We start from the raw sequence: 23,276 nt of genomic DNA, 5'->3' as shown, positions 1-23,276 counted from the left end.
GGGGCGTTGCCGTTACACCTAGAGCCTCTTCTCTCTGCAACTGCTGCGCCCTCTCCACTTTGATTGACATGATCAGGCAGTGTAAACGTCATCATGCCTCTGTCAATCAAAGTGCAGAGGGCACGGCAGTTGCCGAGAGAAAAGAGGCTCTAGGTGTAACGGAAATGCCCCCGTTGCTCCTGTAGGCTAACTACCATATATTATTTTTCTCACCAATGTGGGCACATATGAACATGGGACCAACACAGATGCCTTCTGCTGCCAAGCGCAAAAAGATGGCAGAAATGCCAGTGACCTCATCCAAGATGGAGGTAAGGAACTGAAACCCTAAATGCTCCTAGCTAGATTCGGCAGAGCACTGAGGAAAGAGGCACCATCTGAGCTTACAACCAGAGATTAAAGCTTTGAGCTCATTAAGGCTACTTTCACACTAGCGTTTTTCTTTTCCGGCATAGAGTTCTGTCCTAGAGGGCTCTATACCGGAAAAGAACTGATCAGGCACATCCCCATGCATTCTGATCAGGCGAAAGAGAAAACCGTAGCATGCTCCGATATTATCTCCGGCGAAATAAACTGAAGACTTGCCTGAATGCCGGATCCGGCATTTTTCCCCATAGGAATGTATTCGTGCCGGATCGGGCATTCAAAATACCGGAATGCCGGATCCGGCATTCCGGTCTGCGCATGCGCAGATTGGTAAAAATGTGAAGGATACAAGACGGATCCGTCTGTCCGCATGATAAGCGGAGAGACGGATCCGTTCTTGCAATGCATTTGTGAGACGGATCTGCACCCGGACGCGTCTCACAAATGCTTTCAGTCACATCCAGATCGGCGGATCCGGCAGGCAGTTCCGACGACGGAAGTGTGAAAGTAGCCTAATCGGTGCAGAATCAGGTTTCTCAGGTACAGGCAGCATCGATCAGAGACTGGCTATACATTCAGATAGTGCTGCCTAGTAACTGCGGCAGAAGCTGTCGTCAGACCTTCCTTCTCTCTGGGCACAGAACACTGCAGCACTGGTACCTGTTTGATAGGTGAAGGAGAATGCACATTGACATTATGCCTCTCAAGATGCCTAAGGGCAGCATAAACGGGTGACAGAGGCCCTGAGTGACTTACGACAGATAGACGGACAATTACCACACTGACCCAGTACTGATCAGAGCAGAGTGTGCACAATACACTGCATGAGGTCAGAAGCTCCAGAGTCTCCCTGCCGCTGGTTGACGGCTCTTTTCCTATAGCTCATGAATATGAGGAGTCCTGAACTTGTGTAGTATAATGAGCGGACTCCATTGTTCGGTGAAGAGTCAATTCAACTAACTGACCTCGCATTTTTCTTAGAATCTGTCACCAGTTTGTGCTGTCCTCAGGACCTGCCTACAGTATCTGTAAGTGATAATGGCATCTCTATATAGAAAGTATTGATGTCTTTAGCTTTTAAGTTTCACTTGGGGATTTCTATCATATACAGTAAGCATACTTTAAAAGTCAAGAACATTTTACAGAGAAGGTAAAAAAAAACAATATATTTGGAAATTACTGGCTAAGAAATGTGACCACATTTGTGAAAATCTATTGCGCCCATCATACCATGTTCATTCCCCTGCTCTTCATCGATAAAGAAGGCCATATGGTAGTTTCCAACAACAGTAGGATAAAGGGTTTCCAGTTCACACAATGGCGGGTAATGTGTGACAAACAGGGTCAATGATGTCACCTGAAGGAGAACGTACATTGAGAAGACAAGATCAAATACTGTACAGATTAAAATGTGCCAAACTAGTGTCAATCAATCATATTCACATTTCCTGTGGGGAGTAGTTGTACCGTGCAGTTTTACACTGGAAACCTCTCACTGGATCCCCCTTCACATACACCAGGTCCATATGGTTTTATTTTCCTGGCAAAGAGACTGATGCCAGAACTGATGCCAACATTTTCTAGAGGAATGCTGGATGTCTGCTGCAGCCAATAACTGGCTTCAGCAGTGGTGATGCGTATCTTGTGGACACGTCACGGCTGAATCCAGTCACTGGCTGCAGAAGAGCAGATGATCATGTCTATGCCAGAGAGGAGGTAAACAAGCCACGGACCAGAAGACAGACACAGAGGAGACAGTGCTCAGGACCGGACCTGCTGATAGAAGGTAAGTATGAATTTTCGATAGCGGAGGCTGGCCTTAGCACCTCTGAAAAGCTATTGATTCCCAGACAATCCTTTTACGGCAAGCACTGAATATAGAAGCTAACAGGGAATACCTATTATTTATAGGGCCCCATGACAAAATAAGATGGGGCTCCCACCACCTAGTGTAAGAAAATGAAACCAGCAGCATAAACAGCAATAACTAAAGGTATGTATAATAGTACCACGTATCAGAAAACCCACATTATAGCAGAAGCTACTATATTCCATACAAAAAGGTACAATGTTTTTGCACCTGATTGGGGCCCCTCCAACTTCTGGGCCCTATACAAGTGCTATGGCTATAGTTTCACCCATGGCAGTAACGTTTTTTAGGCTAGTTTCACACTAGCGCTAACATTTTCCGGCAGAGCCCATCGACTATCAGGGGACCTGGTGGGGATCTGGCCTGTTTCTGGCATTAGTGCAGGGATACAACTGGACAAAAACAGCTGCTTGCAGGCCAGATCCCTGACGGGTCCCATTATAGTTAATGGGGCCTAGTGGTGCTCTGGCTCTCATTGGCTATGCCTGATACGATGAACTCCAGCAGGCTGCTCCTCTGCCAGAAGATTTTAGCGCTAGTGTGCAACTAGCTTTAAAGGCGTTGTCTCACTTCAGAAAATAGCATTTATTATGTATAAGAATTTAATACAAGGCACTAAGGCCTCTTTCACACTTGCGTTGTCCGGATCCGTCGTGCACTCCATTTGCCGGAGGTGCCCGCCGGATCCGTCACAACGCAAGTGAACTGAAAGCATTTGAAGATGTCTTCAAAATGCGTTCAGTGTTACTATGGCAGCCAGGACGCTATTAAAGTCCTGTTTGCCATGGTAAAGTGTAGTGGGGAGCGGGGGAGCAGTATACTTACCGTCCGTGCGGCTCCCGGGGCGCTCCAGAATGACGTCAGAGCGCCCCATGCGCATGGATGACGTGATCCATGCGATCACGTCATCCATGCGCGTGGGGCGCCCTGACGTCACTCTGAAGCGCCCCGGGAGCCGCGCGGACGTTAAGTATACTGCTCCCTCGCTCCCCACTACACTTTACCATGGCAAACAGGACTTTAGCGTCCTTGCAGCCATGGTAACCATTCAGAAAAGGCTAAATGTCGGGTCCGGCAATGCGCAAAAACGACGTTTAGCTTAAGGCCGGATCCGGATTAATGCCTTTCAATGGGCATTAATTCCGGATCCGGCCTTGCGGCAAGTGTTCAGGATTTTTGACCGGAGCAAAAAGCGCAGCATGCTGCGGTATTTTCTCCGGCCAAAAAACGTTCCGGTCCGGAACTGAAGACATCCTGATGCATCCTGAACGGATTTCTCTCCATTCAGAATGCATGGGGATAATCCTGATCAGGATTCTTCTGGCATAGAGCCCCGACGACGGAAATATATGCCGGAACAGAACAAAGCAAGTGTGAAAGAGCCCTAACTAATGTATTGAAATTCTACATATTGCTTCCTTTGCTGGCTGGATTCATATTTCCATCACATTATACACTGCTCGTTTCCATTGTTATGACCACCCTGCAATCCATCAGTGGTGGTCGCGCTTGCACACTACAGGAAAAAGTGCCGGTCTCTCTGGTACCGAGACCCTGGTAGTGCATATAGGGTAGTGCTTTTTCCTATAGTGTGCATGACCACCACTGCTGGATTGCATGGGGGCCGTAACCATGGAAAGAAGCAGTGTATAATGTGAGCAATAATCCAGCAAGCAAAGAAAGCAATATGGACAATCACAATACATTAGTAAGTGGTTTGTATTAACTTCCTCTACCTAATAAATTTTACTTGCTGAAGTGAGACGACCCCTTTAAATGTTTCTTTTATTCCCATTTATAATTGTGTGATTCTCTGCATTACTAAGGGTCTAAGGCTACTTTTACATTAGCGTTTTTACTGGATCCGGCAGGGTTCAGCAAAAACGCTTGTTACTGATAGAACAACCGTTTGCATCCGTTATGAACGGATCCGGTTGTATTATCTTTAACGTAGCCAAGACTGATCCGTCATGAACGCCATTGAACTGATCCATCATGAACTGTTTTGCAATTAATGTAAATTCGGATTTGCTGTGTGTATTCCCTTTGCTGGAAGAAAACGCACCATAAACACAGGTATGTTGTTACAAAAAATAAACGCAACCGAGCCAGGAGGGTGAGGACGATGGAAAAGTGAGGACTCTAAGATGTCAAACTCTCCAGAAACCAGAAGTGGCCAAAATCGTCAAGGTGCTCTGGTCCGAAAGGAGAAGATGAGGAAAGAGAACGTCCACATCACTGGATGTAAGAGGTATGTGGTGCTGTATTCTCCTGTATGTTTTGTAGTGCAGTATGTAATGTTCATCTACATATGTCCTTAACATTAGGGCTTGAGGGAAAGGGTTGTAATGAGTATTTTCACCTCAGGCAGCAGAAAGGCTAGAATCAGCACTGCTATGTGGTGTACATTGCTTTTTTTAATGGGACTACAGTATATAGCTGTCAAACAGCTGCATATGTCAGAGCTTTACATTCCGCATATACATCTGGAGATTTTAAAGAATTTGGAACAGAGTCTAACATGTTGCTACTTCACATACATAGGGTGTCATTTACTATGCTGAAATACGCCTAACTTAGGCATATCTCAGGCGCAGATAGCAGCAGCAAAGTGGTTAGTTGCGCAGCTGATGCCACGTCTAAAATCGTGGGCGTGGCGTGGGTGGGCCGTCTCATTCACCATTTTCTACGCCTGTTTTAGGTGTAGAAAAAAATGTCTAAATGTAAGACTGCTCAGAAGTGGTCTTATATTTAGAACCAGGCGCTAGATGTGCCGAAGTTATGGAGAGGCCGGCGCCTCTTCATAACTTCGGCGGATTCGCCACCAGTTTAGGGCCAGTCTTAATACATGTGGCCCATAATCTTTAGCTACAGTTTTCCATAGCTTATCATGGATTTGCATAAAGCAGAATAAGAAAACTTACATTTCTTATAATGTACTCCAGAGTTGCGTATGCTATGGCGATCCCATCATGTGTACTGGTGCCTCTTCCCAGTTCATCCAAAATGACAAGAGACCGAGGACTTGCTTGCTTTAAAATCTCTGCCGTCTCTGACAGCTCCTCCATAAAAGTGCTTCTTCCTTTATATAGATTATCAGCAGCTCCCATTCTGTAAAATAAAAGCTCTCTGATAAAGCAATACCACATAATGCAAAAAATTTATTCCTTGCAATTAATTTTTTCTTAGTTTTAAAAGTAGGCGACATGCACAAACCATGGATCCGCAAGATACTGTCCGTGTGCATCCCACACTTTCCTTAGTACTTATTATAGAAATGGCAATTTTTGTCCGCATGTTCCACAAGGATGTGGACAGCACACGGATGACATCCATATGCGATCTGTATTTTTGGTGGCCCTTACAGAAATGAATGGGTCGGTGTGCGAATGTGAATTGGAAACAGACCAAAAATACACTTATGTGCATGAGGCCTAATGCAGTCCCTCTGTTATTCCTCATGGAAAAGTGTGAATAAGCTGACAACTTGTTACCATTCTCCTTGTCAAAAGGCTGTTTACCTACATATTCAACACTGAATATGGGGGAATATAGAGAATTGGAAACAGTAATATCCAGTTGTCAGTCACTCATAGGAAGAACAACAGGAACACTTAGATATTATTAGACATGTTATAAATCCTATATACTGTATGTGTACTATATAACCCTCTATAATGCTTACTGCAAAGAAAGCGTATTTAACTGCTGATTAGCAAAGCCTGAATTTCAGTAAAAATAGCGTAGTAAAAACGGAGCAAATTTTTACAACCTATTCATTCAGCAAGAGTCTAATGTCATGCTGAAGCTGGCACCATCTGGAGAACGTGGCGTAAGAAGGAAGCACAAGTACAAACCAAATGACTTCTTGATTGGCCTTAAAAATTCTGACTGCAGCTGAAGATACTTTGCTGCACACACACATGGGATGAAGCCATGATGGCGAAATGAATCGATCCATCAACGTAGCTGCGCCTCATGCGTAGTTGCGGATGTACAATTTCCCCTGGCGGCTTTAAAAATCACAGCTGCAGAGTCGTTCACCACAGTAAGGGGCGAGCCTCAGAAGAGCATCTTCCCCAGAAAAAGGATTTATTTTTAATGTCGGAAGGCAAACTAAGAGAAATGTTGTGCTTTCTTCTGCTACACTGAATTCACTGTGGTGGTGGTTCAATGGATTTATAGTATTGAAAATCAATGGTGCATACACAACTAATTGGCTAAATGTGACAATTATTCCATTCATCTTGGAAATTACCAGGAACGTTTCCTTATAAACAGACGACGGCAGAATACTGAGGGAATAATTGCAGCACACTGTGGATGGGTTAGTTACCCTCAGGAAACCACACATTACTTTAAAAGTGGAGCAAGCTAAGTACATCAGCTGTCACACATCTGAGAGACAGGCCATGGTAGTGTTTTACTGTTCTCATACATTACATACAGTGCCTTGCCAAAGTATTAACCCCCGCCTCCTTGGTATTTTTCCTGTTTTGTTACATTACAACCTGGAACTAAAATTTATTTAAATTTACATTTTAGGTGCTTGACCTGACAAAACAGTCCAAATTGTAACAGTGAAAACTACACCCCTCAAGGAATTTTTTGAGGGGTGTATTGAGTGCTTACACCCAACGCGTGCTTCATAGAAGTTAGAATCACTTGGCTGTGAAGATGAAAAATTAAATTTTTTACAATAAAATGCTGCTTTAGCGCCAGATTTTTTATTTTTACAAGGGGTAACAAGAGAAAATGCACCCCACAATTTGTAACCTATTTTATCCTGAATACGGCAACAACCAAAATGTGGTCGTAAGCTGTTGTATAGGCACACCACAGGACCCAGAAGGGAAGGACTGCCATATGAATTTTGGAGGCCAGATTTTGCCGAGATGGTTTTCAGATGACATGTCGCATTTAAAGAAACGCCAAGGTACCCCTACAGTGGAAACCCACAAGAAGTGATCCCATTTTGCAAACTACACCCCTCAAGGAATTTTTCAAGGTGTGCAGTGAGCACATAGACCCCCACAAGCCTTTTATAGAATTTAGAAACATTTATTCGTGAAAATGAAAAAATTTCTTTTTTACAATAAAATGCTCCTTTAAGCTACTTTCACACTAGCGTTTCTATTTTCCCGTATTAAGATCCGTCATAGGGTCTCAATACCGGAAAAAAAACGCTTCAGTCATGTCCCCATTCATTGTCAATAGGGACAAAACGTAACTGAACAGAACGGAGTGCTCAAAATGCATTCCATTCCGTTCTCATACCGGAGAGCAAACCGCAGCATGCCGTCCTGAAATTCTCTGACACAATAGAAAACGGATCCGTCCCCTATTGACTTTCAATGGAGTTCATGACGGATCCGTCTTGGGTATGTTAAAGATTATACAACCGGATCCGTTCATAACGGATGCAGACGGTTGTATTATCAGTAACGGACGTGTTTTTGCAGAACCCTGCCGGATCCAGCAAAAACACTAGTGTGAAAGTAGCCTTAGCTCCAATTTTTTGATTTCACAAGGGTTAACAAGAGAAAACGCACCTCAAAATGTGTTACCCATTTTCACCTGAATCCGGCAACATCCCATATGAGCTCGTAAACTGCTGTACGTGCACACCGCAGTACAGAAGGGAAGGAGTGCCATATGGATTTTGAAGGCTAGACCCTCTATATTTTAACTACATCCCTCAAGGAATTTTTCAAGAATTGTAGTGAGCGTTCTGACCCAACAGTTTTTTTCCCCCCAGAAATGAATGAATGATGAATGTAGTAGACGACGAAAAGTGAATATGTAAGCTGTGTTGAGTATATCAGAGTGTACCAAGGTAATAAAATTATAGGATGCATAAAGGATGGAATTAAGAAAAAAGCTTCTATCAGAATGATCAATGCTATTAACCCAATGTTAACCTGAAAAGTCCCAGTGCCGTACATGTACACCATACTGATCGGGCAGGGGCAGCAGCTGCGCTCGAACAATCAGCGGCAGGGGCCCGGCTGTTTCTGACAGCTGGGACCCTGCTGTATCTGCAAGCATCTGTGTTTTTACATGTGGATAAACATTTTATATGCTGCTTTCAATGCTGACCGCGGCATGTATGGCCTTTGCAGAGGACGAGGGCTCTCTCTGTCACCCCATTGGCCTCCCTCGCTGTGGTGCCTGCCAGCTATGGAAGCCTATGAAGTCCAGCCCCCAGGCTGGGTCTCATTGGCACTGTCAGTGTAACGCTGACAGTTCAATGCATTACAATACACAATATATTGTAATGCATTGTAGAGGGGATTAGACCCCCAAAACTAAAAAAGTATAAAAAAAAAAAAAAAAAGTGAAAAAAGTGTTTTCCAAAAAATACGTTTAAATGAAAAAAACAAAAAACTTTTTCCCATAAGGAAGCAAATTTAAATTGTAAAAAATAGACATATTCGGTATCAACGCATCTCTTACAACCTGCTAACTTGCTCTATATATAAAGAAGAAAAAAAATCTACCCCCTCAGGCCTCCTGCACACGACAGTATTTTCTCACGGTCCGCAAAACGGGGTTCCGTTGGTCCGTGATCCGTGACCGTTTTTTCGTCCGTGGGTCTTCCTTGATTTTTTGGAGGATCCACGGACATGAAAAAAAAAGTCGTTTTGGTGTCCGCCTGGCCATGCGGAGCCAAACGGATCCGTCCTGAATTACAATGCAAGTCAATGGGGACGGATCCGTTTGACGTTGACACAATATGGTGCAATTGCAAACGGATCCGTCCCCCATTGACTTTCACCATGGGAACGCCTCTATGTTAGAATATACCATCGGATTTGAGTTAGATCGTGAAACTCATATCCGACAGTATATTCTAACACAGAGGCGTTCCCATGGTGATGGGGACGCTTCAAGTTAGAATATCCTACGAACTGTGTACATGACTACCCCCTGCTGCCTGGCAGCACCTGATCTCTTACAGGGGGCTGTGATCAGCACAATTAACCCCTCAGGTGCCGCACCTGAAGGGGTTAATTGTGCTTATCATAGCCCTTACTTAAAATAAGTCCCACAAAAATTGATATATGTTGTAGATGACTGCACATAGTTATCTAGCGGAGTTTTTTAGGGTACATAACACCTTAAACATACGATGATGTTTTTTATTACACTGAATGTTTGTAACCACTCACGGTTGGATGTACAATATCTTCAGGTGTCTGTGATGAGTCCAGGGTCTCAGGTCAAAGAGATGCGATAAGCGGTTCCTTTATCCAGGCTGTAGACTTTTCCACTGTAGGAAATGGTCCAGAGGTTAAGATGGAGGGGGAGGTAATATCCCTATAGTTCTATATAGCCCTACCTAAAAGCAGAGAGGTCTCCCGCCTAAATGCGGGAGAATCACCCATAAGGAGAGCGACCCCACTTATCGGTGGCTGACCCTAGAGACAACTTGCCCTAAATAGATGGCTGCCAAGGAACAAATTCCCGACGTGTTTCCTCTGTCCAAAACGTTAAGGCAGATTCATCAGGGGATAGAAGGATGAAAGTGTAGCCTAATAGCTCAAAGCTGGATAACTTGCTGGTACTCCAAATGTTGAAACGCGTCGAGAATTTGTTCCTTGGGAGCCATCTATTTAGTGCAAGTTGTCTCTAGGGTCAGCCACCGATAAGTGGGGTCGATCTCCTAGGGGGTGATTCTCCCGCATTTAGGCGGGAGACCTCTCCGCTTTTAGGTAGGGCTATATAGAACTATAGGGATATTACCTCCCCCTCCATCTTAACCTCTGGACCATTTCCTACAGTGGAAAAGTCTACAACCCAAGTCTACAGCCTGGATAAAGGAACCGCTTATCGCATCTCTTTGACCTGAGACCCTGGACTCATCACAGACACCTGAAGATATTGTACATCAAACCGTGAGTGGTTACAAACGATTCAGTGTAATAACAAACATCATCGTATGTTTAAGGTGTTATGTACCCTAAAAAACTCCGCTAGATAACTATCTGCAGTCATCTACAACATATATCAATTTTTGTGGGACTTATTTTAATGAATATCCTATATAAAAGTTAAGTTTTAAGTAGGTTTAATTTTTCAGTGATTTACAGTTTATATACCTACGTAATATGCATTAATACTACTGTGATTTGTCTCTGCACCACCTGACATGAATTTTTGACCTGTGGGGTCAAAATGCTTACTACATCCCTTGGTAAATTCTTTGAGGGGTGTGGTTTCTAAAATGTGGTATCTTTTTTATTTCATCTCAGAGCCAAACTTGGCCTCAAATGCACATGGGTGACCTGAGCCCTGCTGTGTGTCCATACAGCAATTTATGACCACATATGGTGTCTTGCTGTGTTCAGGAGAAAATGGGTAACAAAATTGTGGGGTGCATTTTCTCCTGTTACTTCTCATGAAAATGAACAATTTGGGGCTAAGGCCTCATGCACACGACCGTTGTTTTATTCCGTGTCCGTTGCGCCGTTTTTCGTGATTTTCAATGGGTCCGTTGAAAACTCGGCTAATGCACCGTTGCCATCCGCGTCCGTGATCCGTGGTTCCAGTCCGTAAAAAAAATATAACCTGTCCTATTATTTTCGCAGAAAACGGTTCGCGAACCCATTCAAGTCAATGGGACCGCTAAAAAATGCGGAGGCACACAAGATTGTCATCCGCGTCCGCGCGTCCGTTTTTTTCCTATCATTTGCATGGCAAACCAGTCTTAGACTTTTTTTTACATTCCTTTATGTCTGGTGGTGCTCCGAAAATAAAGGAAGGCACACGGAAACAAAAACGGAAACGAACCCCATTTTGCGTAACGGAACACAATAACGGTCGTGTGCATGAGGCCTAAAGCAAACGTTTCTTTTAAAATATGTAATGTTTCATTTTCACAGCCAATTGTAAATTCTATGAAATGGCTACTGGGCCAAGGTGCTCACTGCACCCCTTGAAAAATTCTTTGGGGGCGTAGTTTCCAAAATGGGGTCACTTTTTGGGGGTTTCCACGGTAGGGGTACCACAGGGTGTCTTCAAATGCGACATGGCACCTGAAAAGTATTCCAGTGAAATCTGCCCTCTAGAATCCATATGGTGCTCCTTCACTTCTGAGCCAAGCTGTGTGCCCATGTGTTAGTTAATGACCACAGGCACTCCTTCACTTCTAAGCCAAGCTGTGTCACCATGCTTTAGTTAATGACCACTTATGGGATATTGCCATATTCAGGAGAAAATAGGAAACAAATTGTGGTGTGAATTTTCTCCTGTTACCCCTAGTGAAAATGAAAAAATTGGGCTAAAGCAACATTTTCTTGTAAAATATGTAATTTTTCATTTTCACAACCAAGTGTTTCTAAATTCTATAAAATGGGCCAAGGTGCTCACTGTACCCTTTGACAATTTCCTTGGGGAGGGGGGATTGCAAGTTCCAAAATGAGGTCACTTTTGGGGGGTTTTCACTGTAGGGGTACCTCAGGTAGTCTTCAACTGCAACATAGTGCCCAAAAAAATGTTCTAGCAAAATCTACCCTACAAAAACCATATGGTGCTCCTTCCCCTATGAGCCCTGCCATGTGCCCATACAGCAGTTTACAACTACATGTGGGATGTTTATGTAACCTGCAGAATCAGGGTAATACATATTGAGATTTGTTTGGTTGTTAACCCTCGCTGTGTTATAGGAAAAATTGATTAAAACTGAAAATCAGCAAAAGTGAGATTTTGAAATTTCACCTCCATTTTCCTTTAATTCCTGTGGAACACCTAAAGGGTTAACAAAGCTTTTTAAAATAATAAATAATTATATAAGTCCAACAAAGTGACTTCATACAGTATCTCACAAAAGTGAGTACACCCCTCACATTTTTGTAAATATTTTATTACCGTATATGCCGGCGTATAAGACGACTTTCTAACACAAAAAATTATTTTTCAAAAGTCGGGGGTCGTCTTATACGCCGGGTATACTCAGATCCGATGGTATATTCTAACCCCCAGGCGTTCCCATGGTGACGGGGACGCTTGCCTGGGTGTTAGAATATACAGGGCCGCACCGCTCACTACATTTATTAACTGTAATCTGTAACTTTAACTTTAAATGAGCGCTCATGTCTTTACTATTGTACCTTACTCTCAGCTCCGCTAACAGGCAGTGCAGGCGGCGCTCACTCACTGACGTCTGACGTTACGTGCCTGCTCCTTCCACTAGGCGGCGCAGGCGCGTGACGTCAGTGAGTGAGCGCCGCCCGCACTGCCTATTACCAGAGCTGAGAGTAAGGTACAATAGTAAAGACATGAGCGCTCATTTAAAGTTAAAGTTTACAGAATACAGTTAATAAATGTATACTCCTCTGGGCGTCGGGGAGGGGGATCTGTGGATGGCACTGTCATGGGGAGGGAGATCTGTGGATGGCAGTGTTTAGGGGGGGATCTGTGGATGGCACTATTTGGAGGGGGGTCTGTGGATGGCACTGTTATGGGGAGGGGGATCTGTGGATGGCACTGTCACGGGGGGATCTGTGGATGACACTGTTATGGGGAGGGGGATCTGTGGATGGCACTGTCATGGGGGTGATCTGTGGATGACACTGTTATGGGTAGGGAGATCTGTGGATGGCACTGTTTAGGGGGGATCTGTGGATGGCACTGTTTAGGGGGGATCTGTGGATGGCACTGTTTAGGGGGAGGGGGATCTGTGGATGGCACTGTCATGGGGTGGATCTGTGGATGACACATATAGCATAAGATGCTATATAGTGTCATCCATAGATCCCCCCCATAGCAGTGTCATCCACTGATCCCCCTCCCCATAACAGTGCCATCCACAGATCCCAGTCAGTTCCCTGGACTGGAGAAGATCGTCTTGAAGACAGGGAGGGCTGGGCATTCAGGGGTAGTCTTATACGGCGAGTATAGCCCAAACCCAATATTTTAAATGGGAAAAGTTGGGGGTCGTCTTATACGCCCAGTCTTATACGCCGACATATACGGTATATATTTTCATGGGACAACACAGAAGATATGATACAATGTAAAGTAGTCCGTGTACAGCTTGTATAACAGTGTAAATTTGGTGTGCCCTCAAAATAACTCAACACACAGCCATTAATGTCTAAACCGCTGGTCTCTAGTGTGAATGGGGAGCAGGTGTTTTAAAGGGAACCTGTCATCAACTTTATGCTGACCGTACTGAGGGCAGCATAAAATAGTGACAGACATGCTGATGTCAGCGGTGTGTCACTCATGAGCTAAATGTAAGTGGTTGCCGAGAACCAGCATCATAATCATTACAGCCCAGTCTTTGAAAAGAGTTAAATCTACAGTAATTGAGAAGAGTCCAGGTTATCCATAATCTCCTGCTCTCTCACCATCTGCTGATGATTTGCAGTTCTCTCCTAAAAGAAAGGGAAAAAACTAGGTAGAAGTCAATCAGCAGCAGGGAGAGCAGGAATTCATGAATAACCATTACTTTTCTCAGGTGGCCAGGACTCTTTTCCTGGTCCAGTCTGCAATGATTGTGATGTTGGTTCTCGGCAACCAATGACAGACCGCTGAAATCATCCCACCTGTCTCTACTTTATACTGCCGTTAGTATGGACAGCATAAAGTTGATGACAGGTTCCCTTTAAAATTAGTGTTATCGTTCTCACACTCTCTCATACTGGTCACTGGAAGTGCAACACCTCACCTCATGGCAAAGAACAGTGTTTTTTATGCTAAGAAAGCTGATACATATTGTTGGCTTGATCACAGGCACAATATACGATTATTAGGGATTAGAGAATCTACTTCGGATGAAACATCCGAAGTCGATTCGCATAAAGCTTTGTTTCAATACTGTACGAAGCGAGCGCTCTGTACAGTATTAGAATGTACTGTCTCTGATGAGCCGAAGTTATTACTTTGTGTAATAACTTCATAAATAGATTTCTACTGTAAAAAAAACATTTCTTGAACTCTGGTTCGGATCCAAGTGGTACCGATCTGTGGTCTGATGGAGGTCCCGATCCGAGGGCTGATGGAGGTCCCGATCCGAGGGCTGATGGAGGTCCCGATCCGAGGGCTGATGGGGTCTAATTTGAGGCTTATGGAGGGTGGGGGGGGTCTGATTTGAGGATAATGGGGGCTGGGGGGTCTGATCTGAGGATGATGGAAGGCTGGGGAATCTGATGGGGGGCTGATCTGAGGATGATGGAGCTGGGGGGTCTGATTTTGGGGTCTGATGAAGAATGGAGGACTGTTTTGGGGGTCTGATGACAGTCTGATCTGAGGTCTGATGAAGAATGGGCGTCTTTTTTTTTTTCTTTTTTTCCACCTCCAAATCCTAGGTGCATCTTATTGTCTGAAAAAATATTTTTTTCCCCCCACAAAAAAAAAGCTTGCACTGAAAACTGAGCACAGATATGATCAGTAAAATGTACAGTACTGATTGGCGCTCAGCAGTTGCAGGACACATTTGTTTTGTGCATGCGTGCAAAACTGTAGCATAAAAATTTCTACAGTTAAAAAATATGAACACTAGCTAAAAATGAATGTACGTACTGATCAGCACTTGGCGGTCACAGTTAACACACTAAAAAGACAAAAATAAAATGTGACACAAAGTGAACATGGATAGCTTGGTGTTCATTGAAAGTGGACACAGGGGAGGGGGGAAAGATGAGGATTGTGACTTAGGGGTAAGGGATCTGCTGCAAATGAACAATAGTATAAATTGATCACTGGAGCAATTCCAGAAATTCTTTTTTTTATAGGAACACTGAAGATCGCAGTTGCGGTGCACCATAGGTCCCAGCCAGAAAACACAAAGCACAATGGGGCACAGAACCCCTCTAATTCTGCAATTAGCTGGTGTAGCATACCAGCCAATCACAGCACCTAATGGGAAGCCAAACACTAGCGTCCCCTGTCAAACTTTGGGGGTGATTGGCGCTGTCCATTTCAGAACCAATAACCTCCATTTTCGGCTCCTTGCAGCCCACGCACTAGCTTTTACAGTGAGGGAGCTGCGACTGGCCAGTTTGCATTAACTGGCCAATCGCAGCGATCGGGTCTGCAGTCAACCTCCCTCTGCCCTTTTCTAGGATAGCTGGTTGTCAGGGACGGCGACCATCTTAGCCCGGTCACCATGCGATTAGGTGTCTGATCTGAGGCGTCATGAAGATTGGGGGTCTGATCTGAGGTCTAATAAAGATTGGAAGTCTGGTCTGAGGTTTTATTAGGAAGGAGGGTCTTATCTGAGGTCTGATACAGACTAGGGGTCTGATCTGAGGTCTAATAAAGATCGGGGGTCTAACTGGGGGAGTCTGATCTGAGGTCTGATAAAGTTTGAGGGTCTGATGAACATTGGAGGGTCTGAAAATGTTCTGATTTTCCTACTCTAAAACCTGCATCTTATAAAGCAAAAAATAAAGTACTGTATGTTTGTTCCACGATGAAGGTATATCAGTGTCATTATTTTCATAAATCACCCTAACATTGTGCAAATTTTGCACATTTCTTCACTCTGGGGTTGGAAAAGCTTAAATTTGTACTAACTGAAGAGGACTGACGGTAATCATGATTTATTACTTTCGATAAAGAATAATGCAGATGCATTGCCACTCTGCTCGCCTTTCATGTATGCATGCTTTTCAGATCAGATATTCCCATGAGTATTGCCTTAAGAATACAAGACTCCGTGTCCTTCAGTTAATAACTACCACTTTGTTTGGCTGCATGCCCAATTATATATTTATACAAAGGGAATTATATTGTAAAAAGAAAGCATGGATTACTAAACAAACAGAACCTTGATGTCTCCAACATACAGAATTTGAATATGCAAACTGAAATACAAACAGCACTAGACGGCATGGTGCCGATGATGAGACATTCTATATGAAACATAAGCTTTAAGTAATGCAAGCCTGTAGTTTGTTTACTTGGAATATGAATGATTTCCTTCAAGCAATGATTCAAAGTATTAAGATATAATAATGGGAAGGACATGAGGTGGCTAGATATATGCGGGTGTCATAAGGACAGACCATCTTCTGATTAATGAAAAGTTCCTCAGTACCCAGCTAGTTAATCATGAAGAACATTTTGGGTACTACACATACAGTATCTTAGGTAACCACTGGATCACAATGAGAACATACAAACTTCATGCAGTTGGTTACCTGGTTGAAGGCACCATGAACTGTTACTGGCTGTTATAGACTTATACGATATACAGTGTTTGCACACATATATACTGTGATAAAGTGCACGGTAGAGGTATGGTGGGGGTGTGTATTTCACCCGGTGGTTCAGTTTAGCTGGGTGAGATAGCTGAAATCCACAGCTTGCTGGAGATTGTTTTGTTTTTGTATGGGCTGGATTTTTTTTGGACTGGGAGACAGGTTGGTAGTGGGAGTCTCTCAGTGCACACCTCTAGTCCACTACAGATATGACCTTTAGCTGAGGAGATCACAGGTGAGGTCAGCTGGGCTATAATCAAGGAGGGATAAGACAACCCTCTGTGTATGACTGGAGGAGGAAGTGACCCTACAGAGAGGGTTGGAGACGGAGACCCTGGGTGTAAAGTGTGTTTTTTGAAGAGCCAGGGAGAAGACCCTTGTATTAGCTAGAGCCCAGATGGGCAGGTGTTTATTTTGGTTTATGTTTGTGCTGAAGTACAAGAATAAAGCACCATTTGGACTTGAACCCCATTGACAGAGGAGAAACCTGTGATTGCGATCCCCTGTGAGAGAGCGATCCCTTACAATACATTACAAACAGATTACACATAATAAAGGTATTGTGCGGGTTGTTTATATTAATGAACTATCCTCAGCACAGGTCATCAATATCTGATTGGCGGGGTTCCGACACCCGGCCACCCCACCGATCAGCTGTTTGAAAAGGAGGCAGCGCTTCACGCGAGCTTCGCTTCCTCTTCATCACGCTACGAGTAGTCTCCCCTGTAGCAGTGACGTAGTCTAATTACAAGTACTTTCTCCATTCAAGTAATTACACTGCCCTTCTGAGATGACAGGCAGTGTAATGAAGAGGAAGCAGTGCTGACATGGAGCGCCGCCTCCTGTTCAAACAGCTGATCGGCAGAGGTGCCAAGTCTCAGACCCCTGCCGATCAAATATTGATGATCTATCCTTGACGTTTGGCAGACGGGCCCAAATAATTTTGTACAAAATGTATTTGCCAAGAATCTCAAATTTGCAACATAAGCGTAGCATTAGCACCAGAATGTTTTCTATAATAATTGTACTTTATTTGTGTTTGCAGAGTGCTGCTGCATGGTCTTTTGTTCCTATCCTGAGGATAGGTCATCAATACAAACAGGCTTCACAACCCCTTTAAACACGCATACCTACAGATTTCACATATAACACATACTTCCTCCTCAGCGGTTTCCCTCTCCTTTCAGTCCAAACAGGACTGTGCCGTGGATCAAGTTGCAACACACAGCAAGAAACTCCAGCTGTTGTAACGTAAAGAGTCACTGTCAAGTCACACAATTTCATTTCATTTAATAGAAAATTAAAAAATCACTTCATTAAAAAAAATCGGCCTGCATCTACCTGAAAAAAGCTACAAAGTCATGGCCACTCACTTACACCGAATTTGCAGTCCACTGCCTGTTGTCAGGCAACATGCAGATCCATCCCTAGTAACATAGACTTTGAAGACGGCAGAAAGGAAGTGGGGACGTGTCAGAGCTAGCTGAGATCCTGAGCCTGATAAAATAACTTCTTCTACAAGCTTTGAAGAGTATAGGGGTGTCCTATGTGTCTGTAAGTATGAGTTATCCCTCCTTATCTGTTCTGCGAGCTCCAGAGCTGAAAACAAACATAGTGGGAAGTAACGGAAAGGACCTCCCAGTAGTACAGTGCTGGCAGATTTCACAGAAGCGAGATGCCCCCTGCTTGTGAGAGAAATGCATCTAGCTGTGCTGCTAAAGAGGGGAATAATTAGGAAAGCCCCAACAGACCTGTTCCTTCACAGTTTTGATTGTACAAAGAAGCACAGCCATTATCTAAACTTTTTTGAAAACTTTAAAGTAGACTAGACAGGAAAGGGAGGGGAAGGCAGTACGTTCAGACACATTCATCCTGCGCACTCTCTACTTCCCTACTTAACTGTACCCAAGGCAAGTGCCCTTCCTGCACAACTCTTCCCCCCCACAACACTCCTGCATGCCTCAACAGGTCAGAGATGTTTTAGCAGCATAAGCTGCACCTACACAATAGTTTCAATGTGGCTGACAAATGTAAGCAAACAAAAAACAACCTAACCTATTAACCTATAATGCTACCAAGGTCTTCTGATTCAAGGAACCCTATCACATTGTTTTGGCAAAGGACCTCTTATTCCTCTCTGAATTTTTACTATGAAAACAGGCTTGACTGCACAGCAGCTTATAAAATGGCTGTTAAGAGGATGACCTTTAAAGATGTGTCTATTACAGAAGAAAATAATTAGCACAAGCCTCCAGCATGCAGGTTTTCTGCTTGTTGCTTAAACTTCAATTAAATCAATACTTCTACACTGCACCGGGTAAAAACTATAGTTGTAGCTCTTGATAATGAAGTTCTAAGTCGGGGATCAGCAACCTTCGGCACTCCAGCTGTTCTCATACTACAATTCCCAGAGTCCTACTTTTACTTATGTGGGAGTTACAAGAACAGCCAAGTAAGTTTGCATGCTAGGAGTTGTAGTTTCACAGCAGCTGGAGTGCCAAAGGTTGCTGATCCCTGTTCTAAGTAATACATTTAACACTTTCTAAATCACAAAACAATAAAATGCTGAAATTGACACATAAAACTAGTGGCCTGGCATGTATCAGCCAGTGGCAAGATATTACTTATTTGTGGAAATAAAATAATGGATATTACATGACTTGGCTGCTAACAGACAATGAAAATAGACAAAACAAGCTTTACTGAGTGATTTCCATCTACTGAGGCAGATTAAAGGGAATGTATGCTATCGCCTATAATTTTTTTTATTATTACTTAAAACATGATACTGATCAATGCTCTTTTTTGCAATGTGTTTTTATTCTCTAATTATATATTTTTTATTCTATTTTCTGTACATTTTTGAGGCGGCCATGTACAATTTACAACAGCCACATGGACCATAGGAACCTGTAGATTGGAGAGGTTTGTGCAGACACTATAGCAATGGTTTGTACAGACACTATAGTGCAGGGAAGGTAGGAGGTAAAATGTGACCATCACCTACTGTAAACAGTGAATCCTGCGTCATCTATATACACCACAAATGAGCCTCTAGGAGCAACAGGGGAGTTACCATTAAATATAGAGGCTCTGCTCTCTCTGGACTGTCGCGCCCTCTCCACTTTAATTGACAGAGGCAGGCAGTAAAAACGTCATCACACCTGGATCTGTCAATCAAAGTGCAGAGGGCACGGCAATTGCAGAGAGAGCAGAGTCTCTAGGTGTAACGGCAACGCCCCCATTGCTCCTAGATGCTAATTTGCATATATTAAAACATCATTTTTCTCAGCAGTGTGGGCACATAGGAACATGGGACCAACACAGCTGTCTTCAGCTGCCAAGTGCACATGTAACAGGTCAACTAGGTTCATAGGTAAAAATCTGCTGACAGATGTCCTTTATAAGAAAAAAAATATATATCTAAATTGAAAGTTCCAGATACGAAACATCTGTTTTGTACAATGTTTTTTTAAACTTTACCTTGTAAATATTCCATCCACAACGCCGATAGTGACTTCTTCTGCAGGGACAAAAGAGCCTATTTGTGCCATGATGGTGATGAGGGCAACCTGTTTGATGTATGAGCTCTTCCCGCCCATGTTAGGCCCAGTGATTATCATGACTCTCTCCATGTCTGCCTAAAGAAAGGCAAGAAGCCAGGTTTATTATTCCAGCAGTTAAAAAAAATTATATATAATGTTAAGACCTTACAGAAGCAAAAAAAACCTGACATTTTAAATGCCTAGAATACAAAAATAATTACTGAAGAACCCAACCCAACATCTACAGAAAATGTGGCAGCAGCAAGGTAAATAAACATCTGTCCAAAGACTGGTAAAAGTATAACCTACTGTATGAAGAAATAATAAATGTCTACCCTACAGAAAGTCCACGCATGAATGTTGTACTCCTGAGCCTTGTGCTGAAAAATTCCTTAAGATATGATGACCAAATATATACAGAGAGGTTAGAGGTCACTTCTGGCTGTAGGGTGCTCTCAAGTGTATTGTCCTACCAATCATGCTCTTATGGAGCCAATGGCCTCTCAGGTGGTGCAGACATTGATAAATATCCTTCTATTACAGACCTCATTGCCTCAGGCCATGCTGCCTTATTACATTTGTCACTAATGAGCCTTCTGCGGTATAAGACCTTTAATCCCATTACTGTAGCCTGTCCAATTTTATTTACCACCCCTTATCCTCATATTGAAAATGGTGCATTTCTAGGGCGAATGTCAGCAGTTCTGGCCTCACCAAACTGCTGACAGTGCTAGGTAGGGGTTGGGAAGAACAGCCCCTCCCCTTGCACTGACTGACAGTTGTAGCATCCAACCAGGAGACCACTACAGCTGTCACTAAGAGGATTGCACAGGATCAGGAGGGTGAACCTGCAAGGTTCCAACCAACTCAACGCAGGAGACGACCATCAATTGGATAGGAGCTTTATTGATATACAACTTTTGAAAGAGACAACGAGTTTCGGGGTTCCAGGACCCATGCATGAGAGAGGTGCCGAAAGCACCATAGCAATAAAATGTAATGTTGTACAGGTAGAGGTAACGTTGCGGGGGGAGATGAAATACCATGAATACCATAAATACAGATAACACCATGAATAAATGGTAGTGAAAGTACATATTACTTATTTAAAAATGAAAATGTTTTTATCCATATATAATATGCAAAATATTATATAATATATAAATATGCAAAAGTTATATAATTTTTTTTATATTATAGAACATATTTTGCATATGATATATAGATAAAATAGCTGCGCCATTTGCACAACAACGTCCGCGGATGCAGACCCATTGACTTGAATGGGTTTATTTGCGATCGCAAGAGACAGTCTGCACCGTGAAATAGTAGAATATGTTAAAAAAAATTGCGGTGATGGGTCACCGACCAAAATCCCAAGGAAGCGCTTTGGAGTGCTTTTGAGGGCTTCCAAACTGTGCCTCCGCTCCGTATCTTCAGATTGCGGACCCATTCAAGTCGGGTCCGCATCCATGATACAGAGTGCACACGGCCGGTGCCCGTCTATATTGCGGACCTGCTATCTGCAGTCCGCAATACAGGCATGGGGCATACACACACTCGTGTGCATGGGCCCTTAGGCTTTTGTTTGGTAATGTGGAGAGCTTGCTTAGCAAGTAGTCATTTTACCCTAATGTCTGAACTATTACAATAGCGCTATATCCCGCAAGTCAAATGCTGTTAAAAAAAATTAAAATTATATTATATATATTTATATACCTTCGAGAACTCCCCTGCATAACGGAAACGGGATGGATCCGTTTTGCAGCCCATAATCTTCTATTATGACGGAATGAATAACGAAATGCCTCTAAAGGCATTCCATCATAGAATTGCGTTATGGTCCGTAGTAACGGAATCCATAACGCAATTCACCTTTTACCAACAAACGAAGTGTGAACAAATTTCTAAATATGAAATTCGCTCATCTCTAATCACTAGTCAGACCACACATGGACTGAGGGGAGATCTAATTACTATGTATAAATATATCAGGGGTCAGTACAGAGATCTCTCCCATCATCAATTTATCCCCAGGACTGTGACGAGGGGACATCCTCTGCGTCTGGAGGAAAGAAGGTCTGTACACAAGCATAGAAGAGGATTCTTTACGGTAAGAGCAGTGAGACTATGGAACTCTCTGCCTGAGGAGGTGGTGATGGTGAGTACAATAAAGGAATTCAAGAGGGGCCTGGATATATTTCTGGAGCGTAATAATATTAGGGTACTTTCACACTTGCGGCAGAGTGATCCGGCAAGCAGTTCCGTCACGGGCAATCTGCATGCAAACGGACAGCATTTGTAGACGGATCCGTCTCACAAATGCATTGCAAGAACGGATCCGTCTGTCATACGGACAAACGGATCAGTTTCTATTTTTTTTCCACATTTTTAAAGGTCTGCGCATGCGCAGACCGGAAGGACTGATCCGGTATTGCGGTATTTTTACTAATAAATTTCAATGTAAATGAATGCCGGATAAGACATTCCGGCAAGTGTTCCGGAATTTTGGACGGAGATAAAACCGCAGCATGCTGCGGTATTATCTCCATCCTGAAAAGTCAAAAAGACTGAACTGAAGACATCCTGATGCATCCTGAACGGATTTCTTTTTATTCAGAATGCATGGGGATAAAACTGATCAGTTCTTTTCCGATATTGAGCCCCTAGGACGGAACTCAACGCCGGAAAAGAAAAAAAAAACACTAGTGTGAAAGTACCCTTACAGGTTATAACTACTAGAGAGGGGTCATTGATCCGGGGAGTTATTCTGATTGCATTATTGGAGTCGGGAAGGAATTTATTTCCCCTAAATGGAGGAAAATTGGCTTCTACGTCACAGGTTATTTTTTTTGCCTTTCTCTGAATCAACTTGCAGGATAACAGGCTGAACTAGATGGACAGATGTCTTTTTCCAGCCTTATAAACTATGTTACTATGTATGACCACATGATACGCTAAGGCATATACCTCCCTACCGGCACAGCGCCCTGCTAGATCAATAAGAGTTAGGACTCTGCACACTTCTCTCCCTCCCTGTATGATCCGTGCAGACTGGAGGGTGCGCAATCATGGAGAGGAACACAGATATCGCCATGCTGAAAGGTCCAAAGCTACAGTGAAAGGAGATGAAAACTGTGATCACTGGATGCTAAAGGACCTTTGATGATGTCATGAGTGGGAAGTGCCAGAACCAGGAAGAGAATAATGTGGTGTAAGTGTAGAGAAATGTGATCTTTTAATAAAGATAATAGTGTGTGAGTGAGAGACAAATGTATATGTAGC

At 43.3% G+C, this 23,276-nt stretch overlaps 1 protein-coding gene across 5 annotated transcripts in view; it reads right to left on the bottom strand.

Annotated features, from left to right (window-relative positions):
- Positions 1-23,276, bottom strand: part of MSH3 (mutS homolog 3) — a 211,618-nt gene that overhangs the window by 4,508 nt on the left and 183,834 nt on the right. For 3 of the 5 annotated variants that reach the window (XR_005776986.1, XM_040421493.1, XM_040421494.1), the window contains exons 20-22: positions 19,930-20,087; positions 5,161-5,347; positions 1,597-1,723 (exon numbers count right to left, since the gene is read on the bottom strand). Coding sequence is in view for 2 of the 5 variants with exons in the window: in XM_040421493.1 (XP_040277427.1) it covers positions 1,597-1,723; positions 5,161-5,347; positions 19,930-20,087 (472 nt within the window). In the remaining 3 variants the exon portion in view is untranslated. Of the gene's footprint in view, positions 1-1,590; positions 1,724-1,809; positions 2,143-5,160; positions 5,348-19,929; positions 20,088-23,276 lie in introns of those variants that run through there. The other 2 variants (XR_005776987.1, XR_005776988.1) reach the window with 2 other exon arrangements.

This window comes from Bufo bufo, chromosome 2 (assembly GCF_905171765.1).
Source record: "Bufo bufo chromosome 2, aBufBuf1.1, whole genome shotgun sequence".
Classification (NCBI taxonomy): Eukaryota; Metazoa; Chordata; class Amphibia; order Anura; family Bufonidae; genus Bufo; species Bufo bufo.
Note: the sequence above shows the minus strand (reverse complement) of the source record. Positions and strands in the feature narration are given on the sequence as shown.